This window comes from Lagenorhynchus albirostris, chromosome 1 (assembly GCF_949774975.1).
Source record: "Lagenorhynchus albirostris chromosome 1, mLagAlb1.1, whole genome shotgun sequence".
NCBI lineage: Eukaryota > Metazoa > Chordata > Mammalia > Artiodactyla > Delphinidae > Lagenorhynchus > Lagenorhynchus albirostris.
This window is the reverse complement of record NC_083095.1, coordinates 151,121,324-151,136,236: the sequence shown is the minus strand read 5'-3', so window position 1 is coordinate 151,136,236 and position 14,913 is coordinate 151,121,324. Positions and strand designations below refer to the sequence as shown.

The 14,913-nt window shown below is 41.5% G+C and overlaps 1 protein-coding gene across 4 annotated transcripts in view; it reads right to left on the bottom strand.

Annotated features, from left to right (window-relative positions):
- The window catches only part of AKAP13 (A-kinase anchoring protein 13), a 338,516-nt gene that overhangs the window by 28,913 nt on the left and 294,690 nt on the right, over positions 1 to 14,913 (bottom strand). For all 4 annotated transcript variants that reach the window (XM_060156069.1, XM_060156077.1, XM_060156080.1 and 1 more), the window contains one exon: positions 1,775 to 1,842. In XM_060156069.1, the coding sequence (XP_060012052.1) occupies positions 1,775 to 1,842 (68 nt within the window). The remainder of the gene's footprint in view (positions 1 to 1,774; positions 1,843 to 14,913) is intronic.

Here is a 14,913-nt window from a genome sequence, read left to right as displayed (position 1 = left end):
CCACCAGAATGCTGGCTCCTTTAAGAGCGGCATCTGTGCCCTTTTCGTTTCTATTTCTCCAGTGACTCGCATTTATAAGGTGTAAAATAATTCTTAGGTAAAGTGCTAATTTTAAGACCTTTGTTGTAGCATGGACCAGAGACACTGTGAGAAATTACAGACTGAAGCAATTAGTCTGAGATAAATCATTAGTGAAAAAGGGTCCATTTAAAATGAAACTCCCCCTTTCAGGTTACATTCTTTTCTATGGGATATGCTGTATCCCTATCATTCTTCTTCTCTATAGCACATTCACAGTAACAGCAGTCTTACCAGAGATCACAAACTCAAATGCCTGTGGGGTCAGGCAGGTAACAAAGGACAGAGGAGAGTTGGAGGAGGGGGGGAGTGGCAGTCTGGGGCTTGTACATCTTGTCTAGAGGAGGCGGCAGCCACTCAGCCCCAGTGGATTACCACCCACCACCCACCTCTCTAACATTTAAGGAACTACAGGCCAGATACTGTTCTACGTGCTTAGGAGCTATCGATGGATCAAACAGTCCTGACTTCAGACTGCCTGGCAAGTTTAGTGCTTACATTCTAGTGGGGGGAAGGTACAGATCATAAAAAGTAAATGTAATACAATAATACATACAGTGTGCTAAGTAGACCCTAAGAAGGTGGTAAGTACTATGGAAAAAAAAGAAAAAGAGCAAGGTGGGAATTGGGAATGCTGGGTAAGGGGAAATACCAGGGCTGTGAGATCTTCCATCTCTTCAGGAGAAATCAGAAATCCAAATTGGTGTGAAATACGATTTTTCAATAGATACACTAACTCAAATAAAAAAAATTACTCCATGAGCCAAACAAAATTTATGTCCATGGACTGAATAAGATCTGGGGTACAGAGGTCTGTCATCTTTACACTAGAGTTCAGTGCTTCTCCAAGTGTGGTCCTCAGACTAGCAGTATTAGCATCATCTGGGAACTTATTAGAAAGGCAAGTTCCTGGCCCCTCCCCACCCGCCAAATTGGAAACTCTGGGAGTGGGGCCCAGTGTCGTCTTTATAACAAGCCCCCAAGGTGATTCTAATGCACACTCCAGTTGGAGGCCACTGCACTAGATAAATGCGTTTGGTTACTGGAAGCACACAGCATGCTGAGCATTTGTGTAGATGGAGCTGGAGAGCACTCTTCTGACAAGGAACAAAGACATTCATGAGTGACTACAACACTGAAAACCACACAGGCCGCCTAAACGCCCATCTGCCCCCAGCCCCATACTCTTCCTTAAGGGCTCTGATATGCAGTGCCTGTTACCACACAGCTGCATACTCAGAGCACGTACCATCACACACTTCCTGCTCCTGTCATGTGATCCACACAAGCCTGTGGAGAAAAGTGCTGCCACACAGGCCCGTTTAACCCTGACACTCCCCAGCCCATCAGCATGTCAGAGCCCCTGATTTCCACCTGCTGCCCTCATGGTCCTGAAGAAGGAAGCCAGGCGTGTGAAAGGCAGAGGAGGTCTGCAGACACAGTTAAGAAGAAAACCACTTCAACGGCGACACACATTAAAATCACAGAGAAATGTGCATTTAACATGGAGCAGTTCTGAAAGCATTTTACCTTCCAAAAGCCACAAATTCCCGAGTGTGTTAAGAAGAGAAAAATCATTTTTGGTTATTTGAGTCTCAAAGTAGTCATTTCATCAAAATGATGAAAATAAACAAAAACTACAACCCCAAATCTCCCAACTCTGAAGATTTTATTGGTTTAGCCAGAAATGTCTTACCTTCATTTTGACCTTTGCACAGGAGGCCAGACATTCTCTACAGCCTTTGTGGACAAAAGCACCACAATCTGAAAAGAGAGCAAAACCCCAGGTGACATTAATACACAGCAAACAGATCCCCCAGACTGATTTTCCATTGCCACAGCAACCGACAGACTGCCAGGTGAAGTCGCTCACACGTCAGAACGTGACTAGCCGAAATTACAGATTGCAGCCCTCTTCTAGGAAGCAGGCATGCGATGTCATTTGGAGGAGGAGAAACAAGAGCAGATGTGATTTCTGATTAATAAAAACTAGAAATCTGAAACTTCTCGGGCAGGAAGCTGAGAGGCTACAAAACTAAAAGTGAAAGCATCTGCTGTCAATATGTAGGTCTAAGTCACAAATAAGACATAAATGGTATGTATTTACATATATAGACATTTACATATGCCTTGAGTAACACCCACAAATAATACATAAATACAGCCCCTTAACAGGGGCTGTGAAATCTGTAATGGCTGTGTCAAAGGTGGAATGTGAATCTGAAAATCTACCTGTTTATGACCTTCGACTTGCAAACCTAACTACCCTGAACTTTTTGCAACACCCCGAGCGAGTCAACAGCTGCAGAAGAAAGGTCATCAGAACCACCCTAAAGCACCTCTGGGAGCCCTGACTCAAGAGAAAGTGGGAGACTTCTTGAATGATGAACAGAGATTTACCGCAAGATGAAGCACAGCCCATAATCCTGCAAGGACACGAGTTTATTTCAACTCTTACTTCTCACTCCTTGGCCCACAAGGGCCACTGATATAAGAATCCCACCCTCTGTGCCTCACAATAGGGTCATCATCAGCTTGTACTGCTTCTATGGTGTCATAAGAATGGTGCCAGGAGGCCAGAGGTGAAGTAAAACAAATACAAGAGCTGTCTGTGGGGACACCCCATGATGAGCATCTCTCCAGGGAAGGACTGCCTGAGAAAATCAACACATACCACCCATCAGGCAACACTTCACACCCTGATTTGGGAACCACCACGGGTACTGCCTATGGTAACCCACGAATCATGGGCCAGGATGCTCTCCTGGTTCCTACGTACGGATTACGAGGATACTAGAATGGAGACTGCCAGAACCCCAGACGCTTTTCCCCATTCCTTCCTCAATGCCTACTGGGTTCACAGGTCTCTTCCCTAACACCACCAGTCACAATGCGTTGGATAATCTTATGGTTTTCTCCTCCACTGAGCGCTCCTCTAGGGTAGGGTCCCTTCATCTACTGCCGAATCCTTAATTAGGTCTCCCTAGCATAATGCCTGGCTCATGCCACCTACTCAAACGTCTGTTGGAGATCTTATGTCTATTTTATCCAAAAGCCAAGTGCCCTGACACAACCTAGATTACAGTATGTCAAATATCTTATCAACACTAAAAGGAGTACTGGAAGAACAACCATCACACTAAATGTGATTTAGGTCCTGGCTCTCCTAATTAGTGAATGTTACCCTATGCAAGTTCCTTCTCTATAGGCCTCAGTTTCCTCAGACCTATAAAATGAAAGGAAGTATCACATCTTCCCCCAAGTTCCTTTTCTCTGTGATCCTATAAGACTCCTTATGCTACATCTCTTGAAGAAAGAGATAATTTTCCAAGTAAATCCACTAGATTGTTCTATAAGGTTCATGTTGCAGAAGAGTTTTCAACTTAGTCATCTGAATTATCAGTAGGACAGATCCATCCTTCAGAGCATGGTTAGGGAAAGTTCCACTTAACAGAGGCGATAGGGAGCAACTCTACTTTTGTTGACAGGATGGCCCAGAGCGGGAACTTGTCTGGAAGTGGGGTGGGGTGAAGTATTCTGGGCCTTTTACTCTCAGGCCTACCAAGCCTTCTATCTAGCTAAGCTCTTCTAGCTCCATCCCAAGGGAAATTCACTGTCTGGTCATTTTTCTGATGTTAAACAATCAGAAGAGACATCCATTTACCAACGGCAGCATGAGGAGAGACTCTCCTGGGAAAGGCTCACTCAGGGAATCAACAAGAGGAAAAAACCTGGAAGGCTTTATCTCAGTCACAGCTCTATTCTTATTTCCATTGTTTTCTTCTCCGGGAGAAGACTGCAAGGGAGCTATATGGATGCTGTGCTCCCTGCAATTCCTACTGTTTGGGATCATGACCATTTCCACATAGGAAGTGAAACTGTTCCAGAAGTCAGCAGCTAAAAAAGAGTTATGTATCATTGAATATTAATGCCAGGGTTTCTCAGCAACATCCCTTTCTGGGCACAAGGAAGGCTCTGCAGAAAGAGACCCCTGGGGAGTGACTCATTCTAATCAGCAAAAGGAAACATTTTGAGGATATTTTTCTCAAGGACCGGAAACCACTGGCCCTCATTAAATTGTCTAGTTCTCTGCTACTTGAAAATAAGGATACATTTTGATAAAGAAATCGTCTTACTACTCAGAGAAAAAAGCAGAATCACAAATAGAAATCCACATAACTCTGAGATGCCAATGCTGTTATGCCCTTCTATACATCAGGCAATGTAATTCATATTCCAGGATCTAGACTTGGTGAACTTTGGCTAAAGACTTTAAGCCCCACTAGCCAATGGTCTTCCAGAAAGACTCAAAGAGGCAACAGGTGGGCTGGACCGTTTGCCTTGATTGATTTGTATTCAAAACTTTTTGCCTCTCACTTCTCAGAAACTTTTTTAATGGCTCCCCATCATCTTTAGGATAAAGCCCAAACTTCTTACTTAGCTTGACATGGCCCATCACGTGCTGTATACATTTCTAGCCCCTTGCCATGTTCTGTCACACCTCTGAGCTCTGAACAAACTGTTTCCTGTACTTGTGTCCCTTTCCCTCTGTTCCTTCCATGACTAGGTTGGCAGGACTCAGCTCTGACTCTCGCAGGGAAGATAAGACTCCCCACCTCTATGCTTCTGGAATTCCATGCTTGCCTCTGTTATAGTACTGTACTGTGATGGCCATACTCTTCCACTGGGCAGAAAACTCCTGGAGGGAGTCTAACTCTGTCTTTCTAAATTTTATATCCCTAGCCTCAGCCTCAGGCCCACAGTAAGCACTAGATGTCTGAAGGAGGGAGAGGGGTGGGCAGGTGAGCTCCAAGCTGCTAGACCCACAGCATGAAGTATAACAAAGTAGTTAAGGCAAATATCTATATTCATCTTCTAGTAAGACAGAACGTGTTTTCCCCCCGTATCGGCCCCACTATCCTTACTCAGGGTACATGTCTCCCCTCCCCTGCTACACAGATGCCTGGGACCACGGAGTGGTCTTGTTGATCCATCATCTCTTTCTCATGCACAGGCTTTCCAGCTCCCCTCCCTATCTTTTCCCTCTGTCTTTCATATACATCTTCTTTAATCCCATTCTTCCTTACCCTCTCTTGAGTCTTGCCTAGGTACCCTAGGAGAACCTCTTCTTCACTCCATTTTACTTAAAATATACTTTAAAACATGGGTGATAAGAATATGAGGAAAACTAATGAATTCATATCATGGACAAAAAAAAGCCCACATTTCGAAATGGAATTAAAGGTAGTGCCATATCCAACAACACCATCTTAAAAATGTTTAAAACTCCTCATAAAACAATAAGACAAAGAACCAAACAGAAAAACAATACAAAGACTATGAACAGGCAATTCACAAAAAACACAAAATGGTGCTCAAGCTCTCTAGAAATTAGAGAAATGCAAGCTCAAACAACATAGAAATATCATTTCACATCCAACCAGATTGGCCAAAATAAAAGTCTGCCAGTTCTAGGTACTGGTGAGGATATGGTGATGCAGGAGCTCGCATCATCTGCCAATGGACGGTACATCCATTTTGGAAAGTAATTTGGCAACATCTAGTAAAGGTAAAAACGTGCTCACACAATGAATTAGCAATTCCCTTCTTGGTATATAGCATGGTGATACACACAAGTACAATTAAGGATGTTCCCCGCGGCACTGTAACAGACAGAAATTGGAAATAACCCAAATGACTTAGTAGTGGAACAGATCTGATATATTCAAAACTGAAATACCATATAAGAGTTAGAAGTCAATAATCTAGATCCATGTGTTTCAATACCCTGTTTGGATCCCCCAAATATGATGCTGAGGAGAATAAAGCAAGTTACAGAATGAGATACACTGTATGGTACCACTTAAATAAACTAAAAACAAAAAAAACATTTTTAATATTATTTATATATAAGATAGTTATAAAACACTGGCTTCATACACACTGAATTCATGATAGTGTTTGTCTTGGGGAGGAAGGAAGAGGAATGGGATTAGGCAGGGAAACAGGGGAATTCAACCTTAACTATAATGGTTTATTTCTTCAAAACTGAAAAATAATCTAAAGTAATATGACAAAATGTTACTTTTTTTTCATCTTGAGTAATGGGCACGTAGGTGTTGGTTATGTTATCCATGCACTATTTTATATTAGTGTGTTCTTTTTTAAAACCCAAATTCTAATTCCTTCAAAGTTCCCTGCATTTGCTTATCTTTTAAAACAAATATAAAACAATTTTCAATTAGATTTTATTATCTTATATTCCAGTTAAAAAACAGCATTTTCTCCTTTGCTGTAATGAAAATCGATATTTTAGGCATGGATGGGCAACACAGGGTGGTGGATTTGCTTGAGAACTTGCCACTAATTCTGATCTACAAAAATGACCAACTAGTACACCGTGGACAGAACTTGCTTTCAACTTGCATTCTTCCTGTTTCTTTCCTCCCCATCAGTTCCATCACCCTATAGAGAATTAAACAATGGGAAAGGTACAATCACTTTTAAACAGACTTTGGCAATATTCAAGTTCTCAGGCCAGTGTTTGAGATTTAAAAGACCACTGCAATTGATGAATCATAAAAGCAGAAGTAATATTTAAAATGCACTTCTGGTAAACAAATTTTCATACAAATCCACTTTAGTTAACTGAGACATGTCCCCAAACCCACAACCCAGCTGAAAATTTTAATATACTTCATTAACATGGTCACAAGTCTTAGAGATAAACAGTTTGCATAGATGTCTGCTTAACTTACTCAAGTACCTACTTGGAAACTACTCTACTTGTCAGCAGGCTGTCCTGGACTCAGTTCATGGCAATGGTTTTAGTGGTATACGTGGGTGGTTTAGAAACTTCCGCCCCACTGACATCAGCCAAAGTCATGTGGTTAAAACCTCTGTTTTGGAAAACAGACAATTACTGAGAACTTAAGAATCGAAGACAAATCTAATACACTTTCAAGCTCTCTGCCACAGACTATACCATGTTGTTAGGGAGATCAAAGAATTATTTGGCCTTTTATTTATTTTTCAAAAAGATTTCCTGATAGCAGTAAGCAATATACTTTCATTCTATAAAGTTCTTCAAAAAGGTCTTGGCACAGTGGTTTATGGGAACAGAGCTGACCCTTAATTAGACTCCTCTGAACTTAAAAGCAAACAGCCCAGCCTTCAACTTCTTTTCTTGCTACAAGGAGGAATCAAACAAAAGGATATGAAGGAAAACCCACATGACTGGGAGCTATCATCTATTTGTTGCTGCATTTTTTTTTAACCTCTGCCACCAGGTCTTTGGTGAACTGTTATATACTATACACTCTCTTTCAGCAGAAAAATCAAACAACCCGTTAGAGAGACTGGCTTAAGAAAATCAGCATTGGTAAGAGGAGTGGCCATGCCAAATTGAAATTACAGCATGGCATTTTCCAGGCCTCCCTGTTAAGGGAAGGATTCACCTTGAGTTGTGTTGGGGACCTGAAGGAAGGGCTCTTCTGCCACTTCAGTCCAGTGGGCGATGTGCTGAAGAGCTCCTCCTAGAGACAGGTCTGAGCAGCAAAATCCATCTGGGGAAAATTCTCTGACCCTTCTTAAGGATAAACATTGGAGAGTTTTTTAACTTTAAGGAGAGAAAGGTGCAACTGCTTCCTATTGTGTCAACCCTAACCAAGATAACTCAAACAGAACAACAAAAAAAATTTAAATACCAACAATTTAGAAATACACGCTCCAAAATTATTTCCACAACTTCTTGTTTAAATTCTTTGGGGAGTGTGAGACACTGCCTGGTCTGGACTGACAGAGTGTAGATACAAAAGCCTTGTAAGATATTCTTGGTAGTTAGTGTAATAACCACAATGCTGATGTACAGGACAAGAGGAAAGCCACAAATGACCCAAATCATCTTAGCTGAAGTGCTCACCTAGCAGCAGTTTTCAGAACACTGGTAAACAAACAAACAAAAACCAAAATGAAACTGCTCTGTTTGGATAAGAATTGACTTTATTGCTCAGGCTCTTTCACCTTCCTTTTCCCTAAACGAACTTCTTTTCCTTAATCAGTTATATGTATTTTACTATCTAAGCAATGAATTCTAAATACAAGAAAACTGCCTATCTAGAGAGCTGTCTTCCCAGATAAAATCTAAAGCTGAATCCAACTGTCACACACATTCTAAACTCTTATGTTTCCTACTTAGATTGCAGCTGGTCTACTTGTTTATTTTTTTAATCAAGAGAACCAACCTACCACAAAAGTACTCAGAAGCTGCTAACACAACAGAAAATAAATCCACAATAATCTCAATATCATTTTACATCTGTTTAAAGCAAACAAAACAGAACCACTGGCAATCTCCAAAAAACCCCGAACAGAATGAATTCCATACTCTGAAAGACTCCACACCAAGCATTCCAAAGACCAAATTATCTGTGGCAGCTGGAAAGAACAGCTGATTATTCAAGGGAAGCTTTACATAACTACAAGAAGTGAGAACTGGAAAGACGCTCTTCTCCTTTCTCCATTAAAGTCACTGAAATCCTAAAATAAGGGTAGAGTTTTGGCTGAGTTTAAAACAAACAAACCAACCACACACACAACCCTGTCAAGTTTCTCATAAATTACTCTGAAGCAGTCCCGACAAGGGGCTTCAGCCCCTGCTGCCACCATTTGTCTGTTTTCCAGGAGCGGACTTCAGGGGAGCTACAGGGAGGCTTCGCTACTGCTCCCTGCTAGTTCTAGCATCTTGTGATCCTGACCATTTCCACCTAAGGGACTCAGCTTTCACCACGACTTGACTTCAGACCGCTCCAGGTGTGTTCTACCGGGGTGAAGAGATGCTGATTTGTTTTAAAAATTCTATCCTGCTGTATCTCTTAATATTTGCATGCAAGAACATATATTAAAGTGAATAAAGACATTTGAGAGACAGGCGAAGATCAACATCAGCCATCGTCACACAAAACCATGATGAACCGTGCGGCTGATCTCTCTAAAGCACGAGTCAAAACTGACTGAGCAGCCACTTGGGGTCTGAGGCTCCAGGGTCAGCAAACAGGGTTAATGTTAAACCAAAAAAGGGAGGCTAAGAGCACAAGGGTTTCCCGGGAGTTAAATGAACTGGAGGGATGCTATGTTTCCTGAGACCCCTGGGAAGATCCTGGACATGAGAGGGGATGGAGGGAGGGGGGAAAAGAGATTCTGAGTCCCCAAATTACTCATATTTTCCACTTCCTGCCAAGGTTACAGATGGTGCTTCACACACACAAACATGCACTGCAGACACTGTTCTTCAGGAAGCTGGAGAGAACCAGCCCATTACTTTTGTTCCTTTGGGAAGATGACTACATGTTGTTCCTTTGCTTTCAAGCCTTGATTTTTTTCCCCCTTTTTTTATGTGGCAGGCAGCAACCTGTCAACAAACAGACCTTAATGCCACCACTAAATGTCGAGCTTATTTCAACATTACCTCTGGAGCGGACTGCAAAGGTACAGTTGAGATAGGTAGCCCCTAAGATTCTGAGGTGGGGTGGTATTTAAACTAAAAATGTATTTTTGCACCTTAGGTGCATAGTAGAATAATAATCAGGCCCTATCAAACAGTTCCTTTTTGCTGTCTGATTCTTTCAGTTTATTTATTTTAAATTTTATTAAAAATAATTTTTTTGGCCACACCACACGGCATGTGGGATCTTAGTTCCCCAACCAGGGATTGAACCCATGTCCCCTGCACTGGAAGCACAGTCTTAACCACTGGACCTTCAGGGAAGTCCCTTGATTCTTTCAGTTTAAACTGAAAAACATTAACTTTTCTTCCTTGTTTTGCTAAGCGGGTAGAACTAAGATAATTTGTGACATTTTCAGTTTGACCAAGTGATTTCCATAAATCAAAGAACCACTGGCAGAGGACATGATGACTATACTTCCTCCCAGACTGATTCTCCAAACAGAAAAGACTCTTGTGATGACACACTGGACTCAGTGAAATAATCTGCTTCCAAAAGAAATAGACACCTGAGGTGACTTAACATTAAAAATTACGAATTAAACCAAAAAGCCCCCATCCTACTTATTATAAACACTGTTAGCATAAAACTAGTAGTCGACCTATTTTACTGATTTTCTACTTTTAAAACGTCTTACATAAAATATTGTTATATTGTGTGCTATCAAATACATAAAATACTTAGTACAGATATTTGAACTATAATTTTAACATTTGCGTTTGAAGTCAATAAAAGAGAAAATGAACTTGTTTTGATGGATCCAAAAATGAGAAATCAGGTGCATATTATACTTGGAATTCACATAACTACCTCAGCATCTAATTTATGTCTGTATTTAGTTTTGCATACATAACATAGAGAATATCTTCATTTTCATAGATAAGCTGGTACAAATATTAGCAGTTAAAAAAAATGGCTTGCCTTGCAATTATATTACGTTCTTCAATTAATTCGAGATGGAAGGAAAAATCCAAACAAGTAGGTAGACTGACAGCTACAGTTAATACGCTGATGTTAAAATTTGGTTACACTTTTGAGCATGTATATTTTTAAGTACGTTTTTTTAAATTAGTTTAAATCCAAAAATCTGGAACTTCCAAAACACCAGTTCCACAAAAAACATTCTGAAAACCACTGTCCTATCTACCAAACTATTTAATTACTACACAGATGTGTGGCTGAGAAGTTTAGTCTACAAGTCTCAAAACTTTTTTTTTTTAAATTAATTTATTTTATTTTTTGCTGCATTGGGTCTTCGTTGCTGCGTGCAGGCTTTCCTCTAGTTGCGGCAAGCAGGGGCTACTCTTCGTTGCAGTGTGTGGGCTTCTCATTGTGATGCCTTCTCTTGTTGCGGAGCACGGGGCTCTAGGCGCGCGGGCTCACTAGTTGTGGCGCATGGGCTTAGTTGCTCCGCGGCATGTGGGATCTTCCTGGACCAGGGCTTGAACCCGTGTCCCCTGAAATGGCAGGCGGATTCTTAACCACTGCGCCACCAGGGAAGCCCTCAAACCTCTTTTTTTCTTTTTTGCGGTACGCGGGCCTCTCACTGTTGTGGTCTCTCCCGTTGTGAAGCACAGGCTCCAGACGCGCAGGCTCAGCGGCCATGGCTCACCGGGCCAGCCGCTCCGCGGCATGTGGGATCTTCCTGGACTGGGGCACGAACCCGTGTCCCCTGCATCGGCAGGCGGACTCTCAACCACTGCGCCACCAGGGAAGCCCCCTCAAACCTCTTAAGTCTGTTTTTTCCTCATCAGTACCAGACCCCACACAAGTGATTCTCCATGGGTTGCTCTGGTATCCTTGGGCCATAGAAGTTTCCAAAAGGTACCCCAGGTGTCCTCTCCAGGGGGAGTTCTGCCACAAGCTATACTGACAGCATAAAGCGGTTCAACAGTCTGAGGTGCCCTAGCTGTATTTCATCATGAAGTGAGTCCAATAAAAGAGAATTTCTATTTATGTTTCACAGGGAAAGGTATGAAAAAAACAAAACTGGGTTTAGGATGCCTGGTTAAAAGAGGTGTGTTCTCCTACATCATAGTGGGTATTTTTGCTACCTGACAAATCAATCATATGTCAGTTGCAGGTTCAGTAGTCACTGTAGTCTAACACAGACTAACGATACAGTCAAGGAGAGTATAATTTAACTCTTTTAACCTGGAAACAATGTATACTCAAAAATCAATGACAATGATAAGATGTTTCATACACTGACATACATTAGACTTTTTCCAGCCTGCATTTAAATTGAAAAGTTACCTGGAGCTAGTCATGGAAAGAGTCATCCACTCACTATAACCACAAACCTATGGTCCTCTATAGCACAAAGAAAAGGATTCTTTGGGTCCTCAAACAAGATTTTCTCTCTCTTTTGTCCCTAAACCTTCTGATAATATTTCACTTCACAACTCAGAACTGAGAGTTGGTGGAATCAACGATACTGCTTCTTATTCATGCTGGTGCTATACAGAGCAATTTCCGTAGGTCTTCTGTCAGGCTGACTGCTTTCCAGAGATCATTTTGCTCTTTGTTATTAAGTTCTTCATACAACATCAACATATTTTGCTCTTTCATCAGAGACTAGCTGACAACCAGAAAAACCTCTGAAACTACCAATGATCTGATGTTTACATTTTTTTTTACTCAGAGGAACAATATTTAAGTACAGTCTTAAAAAATTCAAACACAAAAGTATAAAATAAAAACTTAGTCCCCTTCAATCTCTCCTCTCCTAACCTCTTTTACAAATTGTTAACAGTTTGGTATATATCCTTTTAGATATTCTTTTTTTTTTTTAACATCTTTATTGGAGTATAATTGCTTTACAATGGTATGTTAGTTTCAGCTTCACAACAAAATGAATCAGTTATATATATACATATATTCCCATATCTCTTCCCGCTTGCGTCTCCCTCCCTCCCACCCTGCCTATCCCACCCCTCCAGGCGGTCACAAAGCACCGAGCTGATCTCTCTGTGCTATGCGGCTGCTTCCCACTAGCTAACTACCTTACTTTTGGTAGTGTATACATTGCAGCTCTATTTACAATAGCCCAGAGATGGAAACAACCTAAGTGTCCATCATCGGATGAATGGATAAAGAAGATGTGGCACATATATACAATGGAATATTACTCAGCCATAAAAAGAGACGAAATTGAGCTATTTGCAATGAGGTGGATAGACCTAGAGTCTGTCATACAGAGTGAAGTAAGTCAGAAAGAGAGAGACAAATACCGTATGCTAACACATATATATGGAATTTAAAAAAAAATGTCATGAAAAACCTAGGGGTGAAACAGGAATAAAGACACAGACTTACTAGAGAATGGACTTGAGGCTATGGGGAGGGGGAAGGGTAAACGGTGACAAAGCGATAAAGAGGCATGGACATATTCAGATATTCTTATACATCTACATAAACAATTACTGTTTACTTATCTGCTTTCTATAAATTGGGATCATACATACAGTTCTATTTATTGCCTCTCAAGTTATCAAAATGTCTTGGAAATCTGTCTGTACTTGCAGAGCTATCCCAGTGGCTGGCAAACCGTGGCCTGGGGGCCGAAGTCAGCCCACATCTGTTTTGTAAATACAGACTTATTGGAACATAGTCACATTTATGTCTTGTCTATGGCTGCTTTTGTGCTGCAAGAGCTGGGTAGGGTAGTCACCACAGACACCTAATAGTCTGCAGAGCCTAATGTACTTACTATCAGTTCCTTCACAGAAAAAGCTTGCCGACCTTTGATCTATTCTATTTTTACTATTGGCCTAATATTCCACCTGATGAATAAATTATATTTTACTGTTGGACATTTAGTTCCTTTAAAATTTTCCACAATATGAATAATGCTGCAATGAGTAAGTACCAAGGATTATACCTTGAGAACTCTTCTTTCTTTATTTATTTTTTGGCTGCACTGGGTCTTTGCTGCGTGCGGGGCTTTCTCTAGTTGCAGCGAACGGGCTACTCTTCATTGTGGTGCGCGGGCTTCTCACTGCGGTGGCTTCTCTTGTTGCAGAGCATGGGCCCTAGGCATGCGGGCTTCAGTAGTTGTTGCTCACGGGCTCTAGAGCACAGGCTCAGTAGTTGTGGCACACGGGCTCAGTTGCTCTGCGGCATGTGGGATCTTCCCGGACCAGGGCTTGAACCCGTGTCCCCTGCATTGGCAGGCAGATTCTTAACCACTGCACCACCAGGGAAGTCCCGAGAACTCTTCTTATAAGCGACTGTGTAATAAGCAACTTGAGAAAGGTGCCTCTAATTACATATTCCAACCACTAAGAAGAAAGGATCATCATGTGATGTGATAGAGGTGCTAAATACGGCTACAATGGCAATCAGATTACAATATATAAATGCATCAAATTAATGCTCTGCATTCTTTAAGTTTACACAATGTTACATGTCAAATATATTCCGTTTTAAGAAAAAGAGCACGAGAAAGGTGCCTGGCACATTCGGCTGCTCAATGAATATTTGTTGATGAACTGCTTTTGAATGAACCACAGTGCCTTGCAGAGTTCAGGTAACTGAAGATAAGAAACTCAAATGCATACTTACTGGTAGTTAAATGTAAAAAATAAATCCAGTCTGAAGTCATCAAGATCTTCTAGAATATTCACCCAGCTGTCCCCCTACTGAAGCAGAGGACAGAGTGGAAGCCATTTTCTCTTATATATATATATATAATAAATATAAATCAGAACAATCCACTGAGGACACAGAACACTGAAGTATGTGAAAATCTCCATGAAGATTCTTCAAGAACTACTTTCATTCTTGAAGTTTTATTCAGTTATTTTTCAAACCCACCCCTTGGTTGTGTAGTACTCTGAGCAGTAGAGAGCATCCCCCTCAACTGGGGAGAGGATGTGTGGTCTCAGGGCACATAGTGGGAGCTGGGACTGAGACCCCTAAATAAAGCCAACAGCTTTAAACTAAAGACTGTAACAGCCATGCTGAAGGGCCTGGAGAAAGTCCACCTACTGGCCCTGCAGAAGCAGCAAGGAAACCTGCCCTCCCCAGGACCCTGAGTGAGAATTCTGTATCACATATGAATCCAGGGTCCAAATTTACACCATCCATATCTCCTGGAACCCTGAGTTAAGAAATCTTCTCTAGAGGTTTAATGGAATCCCAATCTAGGAATGATGAAACCCTGAGGGATCCAGCTGAAACAAATGCAGAACTGCTGCATCACAGGGTCACTGTGACAAAACAGGGAATCTAGAGGTTCCCACGGGAGGGAAAAATGACTTATAAAGCTGAAGCTGAACTTACAAAACAAAAAAACCCAGATACCATGTAAGGAAGCAAACGGCTATGA